This window comes from Bos indicus, chromosome 11 (genome assembly GCF_029378745.1).
Source record: "Bos indicus isolate NIAB-ARS_2022 breed Sahiwal x Tharparkar chromosome 11, NIAB-ARS_B.indTharparkar_mat_pri_1.0, whole genome shotgun sequence".
Classification (NCBI taxonomy): Eukaryota; Metazoa; Chordata; class Mammalia; order Artiodactyla; family Bovidae; genus Bos; species Bos indicus.
In genome coordinates, this window is record NC_091770.1 from 13,666,061 (window position 1) to 13,684,775 (window position 18,715).

The 18,715-nt window shown below is 47.7% G+C and overlaps 1 protein-coding gene across 1 annotated transcript in view; it reads left to right on the plus strand.

Moving 5' to 3' along the window:
- The window catches only part of ADD2 (adducin 2), a 125,613-nt gene extending 118,594 nt beyond the window's left edge, over positions 1-7,019 (plus strand). The window contains exon 16 of the mRNA XM_019969959.2: positions 571-7,019. Within this exon, the coding sequence (XP_019825518.2) occupies positions 571-878 (308 nt within the window). The 3' untranslated portion in view covers positions 879-7,019. The remainder of the gene's footprint in view (positions 1-570) is intronic.
- Positions 7,020-18,715: the final 11,696 nt, after the last annotated feature.

The following is an 18,715-nucleotide window of genomic DNA, read 5'->3' on the forward strand; positions in this document are numbered from 1 at the left end:
GGAAGGAGGAGGAGGGGCTGTTGGAGGGTTCTGTTTCTGGCCTTGAACGAGTGGCAGTCTGTAGGGTCTGGGCCACTCAGGGAATCCCATCCTCGCTCTGCCTGCCCTGCTCTGCCTACTGGGAAGATACTGTCCATTTTTAAAGTTCCTCACTGGTGTGGGAAATGAAGTGGGTATGAAAACATGTCATTTTCCTATTTTTACTGGTGAAACTGAACCAGTGACAGTTCTTGGACACCTCCCCTGAGCTGTCCAGCCTCTCTGTTGCCCGGGTCTGTTTCCTCATTCTGTCCATACCAAGGAAAGCTCCCACCTGGGCCCTTGCTGGGTTGCTGCCATGTTTGGACATCATGACCCATTTACATTTGTAGACAAGAGCCCAGAGTCCCTAGCCCACCAAGGGCCTGTTCTCTACTGTCTGGGAGAAAGCCCTCCCCTGACAACATCAGCCTGACACTCTTGGCTCTAGATTTCCTATATAGAATTGCCTGGAAATGGTTCTGTTAGCCCCAGACAGAAGCCCTTGACTGAATGAAATCTAATGGGTCATGTGTTTGGATCTTTTTCTAGAAGAGGCTAAACTGACGGAAACGAGCGAAGTCACCACAGAGCCGGACGTGACGCAGCCGGAAGGAGTGGTGGTCAACGGGAGAGAGGACGAGCAGACGGTGGAGGACACCCTCAGCAAAGGCCTCAGCCAGATGACCACCAGTGCTGACACGGATGTGGACACCTCCAAGGACAAGACCGAGTCTGTCACCAGCGGCCCCATGTCCCCAGAGGGCTCGCCTTCCAAGTCTCCCTCAAAGAAGAAGAAGAAATTCCGTACCCCATCCTTCCTGAAGAAGAGCAAAAAGAAGGAGAAAGTGGAGTCCTGATTCGCAGTCCCCTGGGGCTCCCATTTGTGTCTCCCCTACCCCTGTCCCGCCTTCTCCCATCTCTGACCCCGGAAGCGTGGGGCCGAGGAGGGGTCGAGTAGGCCCTGGATCACACTCTGATGGGAAACTTAGAGATTGTCCCCCCCAGCCCCTCATTGTTCCTCTGCCCCACAGAAGTCAGGTGACTTTCCCAAGGTCACTCAGCTAGGTCAAGGCAGAGCTCGCACTAGAATTCACGTCTCCTGGCTCCTTCCAGACACAACACTGCCTAGTTGTGGGCCACGCTCACAAGGATGCTGCCCCTGATCTGAGCCCAGGGCAAGGGGCCAAAGCTGGCTGCCAGCTCTCACCAACTAGGCCCCATTCAGACAGGCTGAGGCTTCCTTGAGCAAGGTCCTTGTCCTTGCGGGAACCCAGTCTCTTGCTGATGGAGCTATCACTATATTTAGAAATCTCTCTTCTCTTTCCTGTAGGGTAATGGCCCTGCTGCTCACAGTACCCAGACAAATGGACCTGTCCCCTCAACCAGAAGTTAATCCCTGTTCCCAAGGGCTTATGGCTTAGCTTGTGCTTCCCCAACCACTAACCTTGAGCTTTCTTCATGGAACCTCTGGAATGATGGCTGGAACAGTTTTAAGAGTGGGCAGGCATGAGGGCAGCCAGGTCAGCCACAAAGCGGGGGATGGTTTGATCAATATAAGAAGCCAGGGACTTAACACATTTGAATTGTGCATCTCAGGCGCTTGAAAACGAAAACCAAATTTAGCTTAGAAAAAAATTCGTCTCATGCTCAGGGCTGAAATTTGGGGAAATTTTGATCCTCTGTTAGCTTTGGGTTGTACAAGGAGGATCAGGGCAGTGTGGATGTGTCACGCCTTTGCAGCATTCCTGACATTTGAGCAACACTACTTGTCTGGTCTGCCTCCGGTCCAACATTAGGGGTCCCCTGACTTTCCTTCAAACCTAGAAACCCTGGCTCATAGCCTGGAACTGGCATCTTACCCTTGGCCCCTTGACCTTGGCTCCTCTGGATTATGGGTCCAGCAGAGGAGAATGAGGTGAGCTCTTCAGAATTAATCCTCTTGGATCAGCTTTCAGAGAAAGGCTTGGGTGCCCCTCGCCTTGTTACTGTCTGTCCATCCATCCTAGGGCCTGTAAGAGCCACAGCTGTTTTTTAAATGCCATCACTATCCTTTCATACCTTTCTGCGGGACATTGATCTATGAGCATTGTTGGCTCCTGAAAAATAGACAATCCATTCTCTTTTAAGCACAGTGTCTTCAAAGAATATTTTCCCTTTCTGTCCTGAATATTGTCAAAGTATTTTTGAAAGTTCTTAATCATAGTTTTCTGCTTTTGAGCACTTCCTATATACACACACTCACACACACTTCCTATACACACACACTATGCAGGCTTCACATACACTATATCCTTTAACTCTTGAGACAGTACTGTGATGTGGGTCAGATTATTCCCATTTTATGGGTATGAAAACTGAGCCCCCCAAAAGCTAATTGACTTGTTCCAGTGACTTGGCTAGAAAAAGCCAGAGCCTGGATTGAATCCAGGTCTGTCAGAGTCAGAACCTTTGCACTTAGCAGCTGTGATGATCAGAAAACTTTTAGTCCAGGACTGTTTTGTTTCTGCAACTGGTTGTCCACTGCATAAGTGAAGGTGGGAGTCCACCCACCTTTTCCCCCCTCAGTGCACAGTAAGTTCCTGGTGACTGTGGGCTGTGGCTGGGCCAGTGTGGACTTCTGACAAAGGAGAGGCCAGAGCCTTCTGGTTGGGGCCAGGAGTACCATCCATAGTTGGTAAGGATGCGGCGAAGAAATGAAACTGACACATTACTAAAGAAAGCCCCATCCTGGGTGTCCCTAGAACAGATTCCTAACTGCTGCCCAGATTCCTCTCTCTGTTTTGCTTCTGAGTCAAGTCTTGTGATGGACGACCCAGGTCAGAAAAGTCTGTGATGTGGGAAATGCCTTTCAAAGCCAATCCTTTGATGCCTTTTAAAGAAAACTATTTCACATCCATCCATTCATCCTGATATTTGTTAAGGATCCACTCAGCGGTAGGCATTCTGCTGACATTAAAAGAAAACAATCGTTGTGACTAGAACAGTCAGGGGCAGGTGGTGTTAAGAGCAAGGTAGGATGGACACAGCCACTGGTGCAGCTTTTTGTGTTTGAGTGACTGTAGCTCAGAAATAATCTCGACTGACTCTTTGCTTTCAACAAATTCTATTCTCTTTACAACAGAAGGCCTCATTTAGATGAACGTGCCTTGCAGGAGTTTATGCCATGGGGCCACCTCATATCCATCCATCTGTTCTTTCTTCATGTGTTCAAAAATGATGCATGAGCTTGGGTCACAGGCCAGGCCTGAGGACTGTCCCTGCCCATAGGAGGTCTCCAAGTCTAGGAGGCATGTTACAGAATAGGCAAGGATGTAGAGATGGCATAAGGAGGCATCAATTTACTATCTTTCAGGCCAGAGAAACCTTCCTGCAAGGAGTGATGCTTGAGTTAGGTTTTCAGAACAAAGAGAAGTTTTCCAGGAGGACAAGAGGATGAGCAGGACATTGGTGATCATTGAAGTGTGTGTGTGCAAAGGCCTGGAAGTTTGGAGCGCCAGGTGTGTCCATGGAGTGATTCAGCGTTGCTGGGACGGACAGTGTGAGGTGGTGGTGGGCTTCACTTCACGGTTTGGCAGGGTGGATTGTAAGGAAACTGGTAGTAGGTGTGGGGGAGCTAGACTTCCTCATGTACGGCATCTGGAGCCGCTGAGGGCTGTGGTCAGGGGAGATCAAGAGCAGGCTGCGTTTTAGAAAAATTCCTTTGGTGGCTGAGTGGGGAACGGAGTGGAGGGGAGGGGACAGTGCTGGAGGAATGGGAGGGCTCCATGAGGAGGCCTTTCTGAAACATCAGCACTGAAACAGGTGTGGTGAGCTACCTTACACTGCCTCTACCTTTATAGCAAATAGTGAGCGTGCAGTGCAGAATTCATTCCCATGAAATTCTCTGGAGAAGGCATCTGATGAGAGCTTTACAGTGAGGAGAAGGGATCGTCAAAGAGCTAATGCTCACTGCGGTTTGGGGTTCTGTTTTGTCTCAGGCTAGAGTTGCTAGGAGAGCCGTCGAGTCCCCCAGTCCTTTTCTCCTCCCCCTGCTCAGAGGCCATGCTCTGAGTGCTACAGAAGCAGGTGTGGGGCCCAAATAAGACCACAGGCTCTTAGGGTGAGAAGAAGGGACGTGTTCTTTGGCTCTGAATAAAAGTTTGGCTGAATACTTTGACCAGTTATCTGTCTGGAGAAAATGTACATATGGGAAGCTCAGAAATGTTAGGCCATAGGATAGCTTCCAGGAAAGTGTAGATATACTGTGGAAAAGGATGAGAAAGTGTAGACAAACGAGCTGCGGTCTGGATGCTGAACTGGGGAGTGGAGCGGTTTCTGAGCCTGTTTCCTTGGGAAGACAGGCAGGTGTGGAGTGAGGAGGCAGAGAGAGAGATGCTTATAGAGACGCAAGCTTGGCGCCAGTGGCTCTCTGTGCATGGGATGGTACCCAGCAGTGATGTGTGAGAGCATGCGCAAACTTTCCCGAAACTTTGCAAAAAGCGCTGCGGAGAGACCAGCCCAGATCTGTGCTCTATAAGAGCCTTGAGACCTGACCCAAGTCACTGTCTGACTTTGGCCAGGTTATACAGATAAAAGTAACCTCCTTCAACACTCCTGTAAAGAAGATGGGGTTCTTCTTCTGTAGACAGATGAATTCCTTTTAAAGGACTTGGTGGGAGGGAGCTGGATAAGAAGCCTGGTCCAGTAAGAATCCCACTGGAGAGCATCACCCTTATACCACTGAATGTCCATGGAGCCCAGCCTCTGCCCCCTGCCCAGTGGGTGCGTCAGTCACTCCTGAATGGGCCAAGGCAGTCATGCATGTTGCTCAGGGCTGTCATCACAGAGGGCTTCTACCGTCAACACGGGGAGAAGTGCCATGAGGCCACTTCTCCAGTTGCTGTGGGTTGGAGAGAACCATTCACCCAACAGCACAGTTCACTTCTGAAAGCCTAGAAGATGGAAAGGAAGGGTGGATTTTTCCATGGAGGTAGGCAGAGGGTCAGATAGACACATAGCCTACCCTCAGCCTCTGTGCCATCTTTTGCATTAGTATAAATTTTATGCTGTAGCTCCAGGCAGGAGTATGTAGTTTTTGTCTATTGAACAAATGAAGAAAGTTACTGCCTTTCCCCAGGATACTCGTGTGGGTCAGTGGCAACCCTCGAGGTGGCTGTACTTTGCAGCTGTCTCTCTGAACGCAGAGGGAGCAGGTCCTTTTATGTCTTCTCTACCACATGAGCCCAAGCCTAAGATGATAACATTCAAAGAGCCTGAAGGAATGAAGGAGGGGACAAATCTGTGCTCTCCACCTCCTCAGAAAGGACACGGATCCTCACAGTTCAAAACCCGAAGGGACGTTATGTCACCAGAGCTCCACATCTGTTCTGGGAGGGGCGCTTTAGAGTGTCAGGGACCTGAACTGACTAATGAAATGTGCTCGTTGGTGCTCACTGGCGCCACAATAGGAACAAATGTGCACAGCACACAGTAGAGTGACGAGCTCCAGATGTCCTGTCTAAGCACGGACGTGACCTCCTTTTTACCAGAACTGAGTGCACAGGTAGAGACCTGTCACCCACGCACACCGATCCCCCTTCACCTCCCGCAGTGAGAAGCCACCTTACCCAGGACTCGGCATGAGGGTTTCAGGCGGGGTGTCCCTCTCGACCTGAGAAAGCACCTTGCATTATTTTCATATAGACAGGAAAGGATGTCTATGATGAGGAAGAATCTCCTCCTTCCAGGAATGATGAGGAAGAATCTTCAGTTAGGGTTTTCTTAGAAGTGTAGAAGTTGTGGTTCGTGTTGGTTTGTACTTAGGTGGTATGAAGTTTTGCCAAATTGATATTTGGTGACCTTTGCCTTCAAGATTGCCCCCAAAGTTGAGTCATCACTATGAGACATTGGGGTCTGAAGACAGAGGAGGAGTGGTCACCATTACTGCCATGAGGAGGGACTTGGGCACAGCTGGCATGAAGCACCAGTGGCTGCCCCCAGATAGTCAGCCCCCGACATTTCTCACCCACTGTTCCCAAGCAGCAGTGATGGGTAAACCCCCTCTCTCTTAGCAGTGTGAAGAAAATGTTTTGAGGCCTTCAGGGGGTTGGCAGGAGAATAGCAAGAAAAGCCCTAATCTCTTTCCCCCAGAATCTTGTATAATTCTGAGAATGCAAAGGCCAGACCTTCTCTTTGATAGTGAACCAGAAGGAGGAAGATAAGTGGACCAAGGACAGGGGCTGCATTAAGTACATCAAAGCCTTCCTAAAATGGGAATATATGTGGGGGACCCCAACCCCTACATTTCAACTCTACCCCATGCCTATCAGTCCTGCTTTGTGGGTGATTGATCTCCACAGGCTGCTCCACCTTTAAACTTCTGTAAACTACACTACACCACTGAGTCCCAGCCCTCTCCCGGTGCGGGGAGAAGGGGAGCAGGACTAGTCCTGAGCCTGGCTGGCCTGGCAGGGCGACGGGGCCCTGGTGGAGCGCAGTATTCCCTAAAGCTGTGGGTGGTTTCGGTGATACGTCTGTCTGACAATCGTCCTCCCCTTGTACATGCCTGGTCTGTGTTTAGCTTTTCCTAGTATTGTGAGGTTTCAAATAGGGGTTCCATGTAAATATTCTTTCTGCTACTGAAATGCCAGCCCCCGGATTGTGCATCCTCCCCACGAAGGGTTTTGCCTTTACGCTAACACTTTTTGAGCCACTGGTGTGCAGATTGACTAGTTTCTTGGGCTTTTATTTTGCAATTTTATATATATACACACACACATATATATAATATAATATATATATATATATATTTATGGGTTGGTTTTGTACAGTTTTCTGTTTGAATCTCTGAGCACCAAAGCTGCCCTTGGATTTTCAAGAGAACTTTCCAAAGCCACTTGCTGAGCCCCCGCTGCTTTGGTGTTTGTAGTGCAGGGCGATATCTCTGCCCATGGATTTCTGTATGTATGTGCTGTTTTCTCACCTGCAGATATTACCCTAGTAAATCTACCATGCTTGGCTTCCCAGTGTGTGACCCCTCTCTGTTGGCTACCCAGTTTTTCCGGCTCCGTGGGGCTCAGAAGCCAGAGCGGTGCTCCCTACACGGGGACTTTTATCCTGGAGACCTCTTGCGTGGAAAGCTGGATGTATGAATCACTGAGTTCTGACTGGGGAGGGAGGTGATAAAATGCTATAATCTTTTGAGAAGGGAAAGGCCGTGTGGATTTGTGAACGGCTCCGTGGAGGACAGTCCATTCAGATGGATTGGATGGGAGGGAGTTGCAGAAACAAACATGTGGGTGGGCCCCAGAGGGAAGCAGGGGACAAATCCACAGGCTGGAACAGTAAAGAGTTTCCAGAATCAGAGGACAGTGGGGGTGGGGGGAAGCTAAGATGTTACCTTGAAGGGTGAAAGGGGAACAGAGATACTAGGGGAGAAAGAAGAGGAGGGAAGAACTGCTTTGCCCCTCCCAGCTCATCTTTACTCAAATAAGGGGACTGGTGTTTGTTCAAGGTCCACATACATCAGTCAGGCTCAGTTTAAGCAACTTATAGCACCTCATGTAATCCCCATAAACTAAGAGCACAATCCGATTAATATTACCCATTACACAGTTGAGGAAACAGCCTCAGAAATAAGGAAATTGTCTTGGGCCATGGGTAAATATGTAAAGCTCAAATGCAAACCAAGTTCTTCTAGGTAACCAAGTTCTTCCCCCCCTGCCCACCACCCAGTGTCCTGAGCAAAGAGACCTCCACAGAGACAGACTCAATCACCACTCCCAGGCCCACTGTTCCCACAACGCAGCCTCTTTTTGTATCCAGGTGCCCCCAAAGTCCCCACGGGCTTCCCCCAGGAGCTGAGGCTCTCCCCTGGCCCAAAGCCATGAGCGCTCCTCCTAAATTTCCACTGTGGTGACTAAACACCTGAACAAGGGGGCAGAGTGCCCTCCACCGGCTAGAAACACTGAGGATTTTCTTCAAATATCAACAACCTCAACCTCAGATATGCAGATGATGCCACTCTAATGGTAGAAAGATAAGAGGAACTAATGAAGAGGGTGAAAAAGGAGAGTGAAAATGCTGACTTAAAACTCAACATTCAAAAAATTAAGATCCGGCATCCGGGCCCATCACTTCATGGCAAATAGGGAAAAAGTGAAAGCAGTGACAGATTTTATTTTCCTGGGCTCCAAAATCACTGTGGATGGTGACTTCAACCATGAAATGAAAACACACTTGCTCCTTGGAAGGAAAGCTGTAACAAACCTAGACAGCATATCAAAAAGCAGAGACATAACTTTGCCAACAAAGACCCATACAGTCAAAGCTATAGTTTTTCCAGTAGTCATGTATGGATGAGACAGTTGGACCATAAAGAAGGCTGAGGGTCAAAGAATCGATGCTTTCAAATTGTGGTACTGCAGAAGACTCTTGAGAGTCCCTTGGACTGCAAGGAGATCGAATCAGTCAATCCTAAAGGAAATCAACCCTGAATATTCACTGGAAGGACTGATGCAGAAGTTCCAAGACTCTGGCCACTTGATGCTAAAAGCCAACTCACTGGAAAAGACCCTGATGCTGGGAAAGATTGAGGGCAAAAGGAGAAAAGGGCGGCAGAGGATGAGATGGTTGGATGGCATCACCGACTCAATCGACATGAATTTCAGTGGATTCTGGGAGATAGTGGAAAACAGAAGAGCCTGTCATGCTGCAGTCCATGCGACTGGAAAGAGACACGATTTAGCGACTGAACAAGAAATAAAGTGCAAGAAGGAAGATTTAAGGTTAACCAACCATGTGTGAAAGGTGAGCCAGCCTGCTGAGGAGAGGGAAGAAACCCGCAGTGGAAGCCAGATAACTGATAGCAGTGAGGGAATGCCCAGGACACAGGAAGAGGAGATGTGGCCGGGGGCGGGAGAGGGGGGAAGGGGGATCTGGCCTCAAGGCAAAGAGCCAGGTCCAGGGTTCACACGGCTGGAACCGTGTTTGCAAGGTCTCAGTAACAAGGGGAAGAAGAGATGCCTCGCACCAGGATCCTGACAACAGTCAGAGTGCTGGGACCCCAGCTAGTGCCGGCCACCCTAATAAATATGAAAAGGGAAGTTTTCAGTCAAGTTATTGCATGGTCCACTGTGCCACACAGATAACTAGACCACTAATCTGACAAAATGTAACCTTTAGATGCAGAAATCTTTCTTTTTCTCTTCCTCTGGACCTTTGGACAGAGAGCCATGCACCTCTGATGGGACTGTCTTTAATCAGATAAAGATCTCACTCTTCCAGGAATAAGCAGGGAGAATAATAGTGTGGTAGTTATTTAGCAGTTCAAATGTAGGAACCAGTCTGAGAAATGGGAAGATGTACTCCTCAGTGAAGCTGAATTACTACAAAAAGCAGGAAGAGGTTAAGAAAAATCTTTATTAATATCCACTTATTAGAAAAGACCAGCCAATCATGAAAAAGAAGCACTTTAAGTCAAGAAAAATAAATTTTGATGATGAAAAACAATGCCATATTCTAAAACGAGGCATGGGCAGTCAACAAAGGTTGAATATCATCGATGAATGAGGAGGGCATAGTGTTCAGACAGGCAAGGATCCCCAGTCCAGCATTAGAAAAAATTAGCCAATCATGTGTCCAGTACTGACTGGGAAATCAGTACAAGTAAATAATTCAAGAATGGAAGGACATGGGATTAAAAAATGGTTGTGAGCAATTAAATAAGTTTATACCTAAGTCTAATATTTCATTGTCAATTTAACAAACTGGAAGCAATTGTTTAAAAAGTAGTTATTGGAATACACACACACACACAAACACACACTTAGAACAGCAGAGAAGTCCAATATGCTAAATTAATCATTAGTGATGAAAGGGATCTAATAGGTTATTTCATTTTTAAGACTGTTATGGAAATAACTAGTTCAATTACATATAAGGTTATGAACTTAGAGATGATTTATAAAAGTTTAGAAATAGTTTTCATTAAAAGGCCATATAAGCTTCCAAATTATTGAATAGAAAAATAACAATAGAAAGTGAATCATTAGGAATCCAGCTAAGATGGAGAAACAGAGACAATTATCTTTCCTAAAAAAAAGCCAAAAGAAATGAATAAAACATGTGAAACAGGAATTTTTAAGACACTTGAAAATGATCATTCACTAAAACAAGGACTCTTCCTTGCCTTTCCTCCTGTCCCATACCTGCAGTCTGCTGGGTCGCATACTTCCACTACCAAAGATGTCCACTAGTTGGCGACATTTCCTTTCTTGGCTTCCCATGAAGAAAGGGCTCCAAGCAGCACTGTTTCATGTTTTGCCAGGCAGCCTCCCGCCGTGCTGTCATGGGCTTTAGTACCCTTTAGTCAACAGCAAAGGGATCAGTGATGAGCAGTGAGCCTCCTTACTCATCAAAGACCTAAGATATTGATTTCTGAGCAGCCCTTAACACTTCAGTTCAGTTGCTCAGTCGTGTCTAACTCTGCGACCTCATGAATCACAGCACGCCAGGCCTCCCTGTCCATCAAAAACTCCTGTTCACTCAGACTCACATCCATCGAGTCGGTAATGCCATCCAGCCATCTCATCCTCTGTCATCCCCTTCTCCTCCTGCCCCCAATCCCTCCCAGCATCAGAGTCTTTTTCCAATGAGTCAACTTTTCGCATGAGGTGGCCAAAGTACTGGAGTTTCAGTTTTAGCATCATTCCTTCCAAAGAAATCCCAGGGCTGATCTCCTTCAGAATGGACTGGTTGGATCTCCTTGCAGTCCAAGGGACTCTCAAGAGTCTTCTCCAACACCACAGTTCAAAAGCATCAATTCTTCGGCACTCAGCTTTCTTCACAGTCCAACTCTCACATCCATACATGACCACTGGAAAAACCATAGTCTTAACACTTACCTAATATCTAGTACTCACTGCCTGGTTTCCAGAGTCCACACCTTTGGGCAGCCTGTGTGTTGGTCTAACTCATCAGAACCTGTTCTCCTGGCCAGGAGGCCACACACAATAGTGAGCAGGATCCCAGAGCTCTGGATCCACACTGCTTGGACTGAATCCTGGCCCTGGCCTCATGAGCTCTGTGCCCTTGGGCAAGTCACTCATCATCTCTAAGCTACAGTTTCTTCATCTGTAAAATGAAAAAATTTGGGGGGACTAATTTGGGATGATTTGTGATTTTGAATCATACAGTGAGGGACACCATAAAATTTTCACTACCTCAGACTTCCAAAGGACAGTTTCTACTATTCTTAAAACGAATGCATGGAGACACACTCACAAACACACACAGAAATACACTCAACCCCACATAACCCTTCACACATAAAGCAACCACACACACACACACACACACACACACACACACACACACACCATACTCACATACCCCTGGGATCATGCTAAATAAACTTGATGTTCTCAGTTTCCATTGTTTTATCCATTCAGAAGATCCTAAATTCAGAGAATGAAGCAGAAGCCCCTCCCCTCTAGAAGTGGTCTTTGCCTCCTACAATCTCTGCAGAGCCAACAAGGGGCCTCCCTGACCACCGTAACTGCTCTGGACCTTTGAGGGTACAAGGCCAGAGTATGTTGGAAGCTCACATCCTAGATAGGTAAACATTTTAAGTTAAATGGATTCTAAATTCCAGCTTTTATAAATATACGTTCATAATAGGATGGAAGGCCAAGTTCAAATTTAGAATTCTTAGACTCACTGGAGTCCCCAGTGGGACACACACAAACATGACACTGGCGGGGGGCGGAGAGGGCGGACTGATTCCGTCTCTAACCACTAGTCTGAGCCTCTTCTTCTCAATGTGGGGTCCTGCTCATGCCAGAAATGCCATTGTGTGCACACGTAGGGACACCTAGACCTCACGCCCAGGCTCTGTACACACCCTCTGGGCAAACAGCTGCCTTCTGGCCGTGCTCTAAGTCCTTGGGAAGATGAGCTCTGGGAAGAAACTGAGCGGACACCAAAAGTGGGTCAGTGGCTGTTGGGGCAGGAAATTCGGCGGAGTCCTGGATATCCAGAGCATGGGGTAGCACTAATGGGCGTGTCTCCTTGGTCATGCTGACTCCACCCCCATGGGGGGCATGGCCAGAGAAAGTGTCAATGCAGGACACAGGGCAGTGGCCCGCTTGTTGGGGTTTAAGGGCAGAAATCCTAAGGAGGGAGGAGGAAGCCGTGCTACCCTCTGAGAAGTTCCTGAGAAGGCTGAACAGGTTCCATTAATTAACAAAACAAAAGCTCACCACGTGCTTGATGGGAAGTGTTCTGCTATAACAGGGAAGGCAGACACTTGCCAAGGTCTGCTCTAAGGAGGCTGTTGGATTCGCCAGGTTTTATAGGGACCAAGGGCAGAGAAGGCAATGGCACCCCACTCCAGTACTCTTGCCTGGAAAATCCCATGGATGGAGGAGGCTACAGTCCATGGGATCGCGAAGAGTCGAACATGACTGAGCAACTTCACTTTCACTTTTCACTTTCATGTATTGGAGAACGAAATGGCAACCTACTCCAGTGTTCTTGCCTGGAGAATCCCAGGGACGGGGGAGCCTGGTGGGCTGCTGTCTCTGGGGTCTCACAGAGTCAGACACGACTGAAGTGACTTAGCAGCAGCAGCATAGGGACCAAGGGACATTTGCTTTCCCTGGGGTCTAAACACCACCTGGGTTTCTGTGGGTGACACTGAAGCCTCTCAGCGTTGAAATCTTAATAGTGAGCATTTCATTTCTGTCTCTTTCATTCGTGGCAACCGAGGCATGATAAATACAGGCAGGTAACCACACTGGCCTGGGGGTTGGTTCACTGCCCATCTGGCGCTCCCCTTCGTGTGGTCAGGACACAGCCTTTGTCAGATCATCCAGGGGTGATCCGGCCCAGGACTATAGCTTATTTTCCACAGGTGGCATTTTCAGATGGCTCCTTCCTGGTGACACTTAGGGAGGGACCTTTATCTTATCCTTTCACCATCTCCCCAACACCCAGGCTCCTTCTGGGAGGAGACCAGAGGCCTCTAATCCCAGCCTCCGCACGAGGCGGCTTGTCAGCACCACCACTGACGTTTGCTGCCTGGCCTCTAGTTCTGGGCCGCAACTCGCTGGATTGTCTATAAATGTCACCCAAGATTCATAACTAACTCAGGGTACAGATGTGACCACGTCTCTCACTTTCTTCCCATTGGTGGTTCTGTCTACATACACTCGTTTGGGCAGACAGGCCAGCATTGCCCCCTTGAGGCCATCCCCAGCCACCTCTCTCTCGAGTTTCTAGCATCCAGGTGGGGTTGGGTCTGAAGTCTGGCCGTCACACCAGAGGAAGACCACTGGGGAGACATGAACCCACTTCTGCCGCTGTGACTTTTGCTGAAGCTTGACATGGCTGTGAAAATGGGTCCCTTGAGCTCTGTCAGCTGACCTCACCTGCAGTGATACTCCCGCACTGGCCCAATTCCCACCATCCCACACAGAGCCTTTCTGCTTGTTCCCCAAGGCACCACCCCAGGCTGGGGAGATGGGTCCTGTGGAGCATCCAGCCTCAGCCCCCTCCAGTCCCTGGGATACCAGCCACACCCTCCTGCTAGTATCCACACACCCTGCTAGTCGTTTTTGGCCAGCAGACCTAGGTCAAAGGCACTTTAATCCACCACCCAAGGGTGCTTTCCTCGCTTCGAGAGGCCGGGAGAACTGGTCTGTGTCGGCTTCTTTGCTCTCCCAGTGCCCTGGGTCTTGATGCCAACAGCCCCTGGCTCTCGCCCGAGTTCTGCACATTGTGGGCCACACCTGCCGATCACTGTGTGTGTGCTGTGTTCTCTTCCCAGGGCAAGAGGTGCACCCTGCCACCCATGTATGCAGTTGTAAGGACTGCTGGCAAGGGAGTTTCCCCTAAATAACAAAAGTCGGCCCCACTGTGACTTAAGAAGGTGGCGAAGCTGCACCATGCTCCTCCTTATCCCAGTTGGGCTGTTATGTGATAAACAGACTGGAGTGGGAGAGAGTGACTGTGGTTACCAAAGGTGGCCGGTACAGGGGTCTTGGTGACAGATGACAGTGCACCAGGGTGGAGAAGAGGGTGGTCAAGGGCTGGGCGGGAGCCTGATGGGCAGTGGCTGCGCTGGGTGGGAGAGAGCCACAGTGCTCAGTACTCTCCTTAGCAGCCAGTGACCAGAACCTAACCCAAACTAGCTTGAGCCAAAAGGGGGATTCACTAGGTGGATACGTAGGCGCTCAACAAACCAAGGAGAGCAGTGCAGAAAGGCAGCTAGGGGCCTGGGGGACTGGAATCAACTCATAGCCCCAGGCCGCTCAACTTTGGGCTTTCTGCTGTTCCCCAAGGTTCTATCTCCACTGGACTCACCATTTTCTTTGCTGAAGACAGGTTTTCTCTAGGACCCTCTATCTCTTACCCCTGTGTCTTTCACAGCCCAGGACTTAACAGACTTCTCGCTCAGTTGTGTCCACCTCACTGTGACCCATGGACTGTAGCCCACCAGGCTCCTCCATCCGTGGAATTTTCTAGGCAAGAGTACTGGAGTGGTTTGCCATTTCCTTCTCCAGGGGATCTTCCCGATCCAGGGATCGAACCCAGGTCTCCTGCATTGCGGGCAGATGCTTTACTGTCTGAGCCACCGGGGAATCCCTTCACAACCCAAGAGGTCAGGAATTTTCTCCATTAGTTCCATTTAGAAAAACCTTGGGGGAAGTCTCGGATGGTCCTGGCTGAGAACCAAGCCCATTCCAGGGCCACTTACCAGATCTGAGGGGGCAACTGGGACAGACCCAGCAGGGTCATTAACCCATCCAGAGATGGGAAGCCCTGGAGGAGGATCGACTGAGAGAATGTCAGAAGTTTAGCTTAGAGGTGCTGACATCCAAGCAGAGCAGCCAGGGGGATGAATCTAGAGCTCCAAGGAGAAATCAGGCTGGAGCTGCCACCAGTAACCAATGACCCAGCTTAGGGAACAGATGAGGCCAAAGAAATGGATGAAGAAAACAAGAAGAGAACCTTAGATGGGATTTCAAGGAAACCCCAGGCCATGGCAGAGGAGACGGTCTGGTAAAGGAGGCTGAGGAAAAAAAACGGCCTGAGAAGTCTGGGGAACAAAATGGTGTGGCCCGTGGAGACCAGGGGAGGAGGCCAAGAAAGAGGGCGTCTCAGCAGTAGCAGAGCTGAGCGAGTTGAGACCTGAGACTGCCCAGTGAACTGAACGACCTGGAGGTGACTGGTGACCTCTGGAGGGATTTAATGGGGCAGAAGCCAGGATGGGATGGGAGGAGGACGAATGTTCAAGATAAGGAAATGAAGATGGGGAGGATGGACAACACTGGGAAGAACTTCGACTGTGAAAGTGAAGAGAAAAGAACAGTGGCAGCTGGAGCACTGTGAGGGTTAAAGAGTGTTGGTGTTTTTACTTAATTTTATTAATTATCATTATATATGTGCTAAGTCACTTCAGTGGTATCTGACTCTTTGCAATGCTATAGACTGTGGCTCTCTGTCCATGGGATTCTCCAGGCAAGAATACTGGAGTGGGTTGCCATGCCTTCCCCCAACGGATATATAATAATATATTTTATCAAAGATTATGTATTATATATAAAATAACATACTAAGCCATTTATTAAATAATAGATAATAATAGTATATATTAACATGCTTTTTTTACTTATTAGTATCTAGTATATAATACATATTATTAATATATATGTATACACATAATGAGCTTCCCAGGTGGTGCTAGCGGTAGAGAACCCTCCTACCAATGCAGGAGACATAAGCGAAGCAGGTTTGATCCCCCGGTTGGGAAGATCCCCTGGAGAAAGGAATGGCTACCCATTCTAGTATTCTTGCCTGGAGAATCCCATGGACAGAGGAGCCTGGCAAGCTACAGTCCATGGGATCTCAAAGAGGTGGACATGACTGAAATGACTTAGCATGCATGCATACATATACATAATATATAATACACATACCTACATAATGTATAATATATAATGTATATCACATATAGCACATAACATATATAAGGATTATAATTAATATATTTTATAACAGGATTATGTAACAATAATTATGCAGTTTTTTTTTCTTGGCTATGTGGCATGAGCAGGATCTTAGTGTTCCAGCCAGGAGCCAAACCCATGCCCTCTGCACTGAGAGTGCAGAGTCTTAACCACTGAACGGATAAGGAAGTCCCTATGCAATATTATTAATCATATGTCTTAGTTCATGACACAGTCTCATCTTAGATGCATGTCAGAGATATTTATTTATTGAGTGTCCCTGGTGGCTCACGTAGTGAAGGATCTGCCTGCAATGCAGGAGACCTGGGTTTGATACCTGGGTTGGGAAGATCCCCTGGAGGAGGGCAGGCAACCCACTCCAGTATCCTTGCCTAGAATGAATATTATAAGAAACACCTAAGATAAGAACAGGACTACTGACAATAACTTACTATGTACTCCTTCCCTCCATTGCCCTTGGCTTCCGCCATTGGAGGTACCAGCAACCCAAATCCCAGTTTATCATTCTCTTGTGGTATTTTCACACAGGGAACACTTAAGGACAGTTAAAACAAATGAACTACAGACATATGCAACAATATAGATAAATCATACACTGTTTATTAAATGAAAAAATTAAGCCCCAGAGGTAGCCTATAGTATGCTATCCTATATATATATATATAAACTTTATATATATCCCATATATATATTTATATATATAAATATATATATAAACTTTTATATATATCCTTTATATATATTTATATATATATATATATATATAAATGTTTATATATATATAAAGGATATATATATATATTTATATATATAAAGGATATATATATAAAGGATTATATATATATATATAAAGGATATATATATATATATTTATATATATATAAATATATAAAGGATATATATATATTTTATATATATATAAATATAAAATATATATATATATAAAGGATATATATATAAAGGATATATATATAAAGGATTATATATATATATAAAGGATATATATATATTTTATATATATATAAATATATAAAGGATATATATTTATATATATAATATATATATAAAGGATATATATAAAGGATTATAAAAATATATATAAATATATATATATATATAAAGGATATATATATATATAAATATATATATATTTAAAGTTAATTCATCAAGTTAAGAGCAACTGCAGCTAGAGCCCAGGTCAGGGAGGGATGAATGAAAGGTGAGGTGGGTGAGCGGGGTTGCTGCAGAAGATGAGTGAGTTCCCATCTGGTAACTTGCTGTTCCCTCTGAATCAGGAGGCAAGGCCATCTGCTGGGAGTCAGGGAAGAGCGAAAATGAACATGAGAGATGAGGAGAGAACAAAGAATGCTGACACCACTGAGCCATGAGTGGGGAAATGTGCTCACTGGAGAAACCCTGGAGGATTGCCTGGCAGTGGCAGCACGATGGACATTAATTTGTAGGCTTTGACATCTGTGCTGAGAGCGCCGTTGCTGCCAACTCTCAGCTGCTGCCTGCAGGCCCAGAACAAGCAGAGCTGGGTGAAGTGTGATCAAAGTTTGCCTGGTAGGGAACTGAAAAGATGGATGGTCAAGGGAGTTTGGTTTGTTATGAAGAGTGTTGACATGAGAGACTGTGGACAGAGTTGGAACACGGGGAAGTGAAGGTGAGAGGAATGTGGACAGGGAAGAAAGCAGAGGGGTCAGTGACTGATGGCCCTGGTGACAGTGAAGGAGGGCCGGCGGAGGCCCGTGGACAAGCAGCTGGATGGCTAGAGGTGGGCACGTGAAGGACAGAGGCTGGACCCGGGGTGGTGACAAGCCTGGGCATGAGCCTGGGGGGAGGGACTGACTCAGGCTGGTGGACGAGGAGACCCTAACATGACCGATCTGGAGGAACAGCTAACATTGATGTCCTGAGAGCAGGAGGTGAGGCAATGCATAGTGGGGGGGTGCCCCTGACTGATGGGGACATGGAGGCCCAGAGCTGACGCCAGCAGGGGGGACAGGATAGCAGGAACCGCTAAGAGAGGACTTCGGTTTTCCAGGCATTCACAAGGCAGGAAGGGCAATTGTCTGAAGGTGGAAATTGGGCCCAAGGAGGTCAACCCAGGCTCCTGGCCTTGAGGAACATCAAGGGGGAGTGGGCAAAGCATCAACTCCAGAGAGGGCTGCCCAAGAAGCAGGGACCTCGGGGGAGGTGAGGGGACACTCACAGAAGAGGTGGGGGAGAGGATGAGCTTGCTGGGTGTAGAAAGGAAGAGAGGCCCTAGGGTAAAGGAGCCAAGAGGCACAGTGACGGGGCTGGGCTGGCTGGATGGTGACACCTGCTGAGATGGCTGGATCAGGTCCTAAGGGCTTAAATAGGGGGCTACTGGCCTCATGAGAAGGGCTTCACTCAGCAGCCTGGCCAGAGGTCTCCAGCTCTTACGGGCTCTATGGTCACCATTGTTCAAGAGGGACTCTGCCTCCCAATCGTCTCCCATCAGACTTTCCTCTCGCAGCCCCCAACTGCCAGTGAGGGAGACCAGACTTCATGGTTGTTTCCCCATGGAGGAACACAAGCTTTTTGGAGGAACGGCCGATCTGCCTTTTCTCTGAAGCTCAGGGCCTCGCAAAGTGCCTGGCCCATGCGTGGGCCATGCAGGTGCTCAGATATTTATTAAACCAACTCAGAGCAGTAGA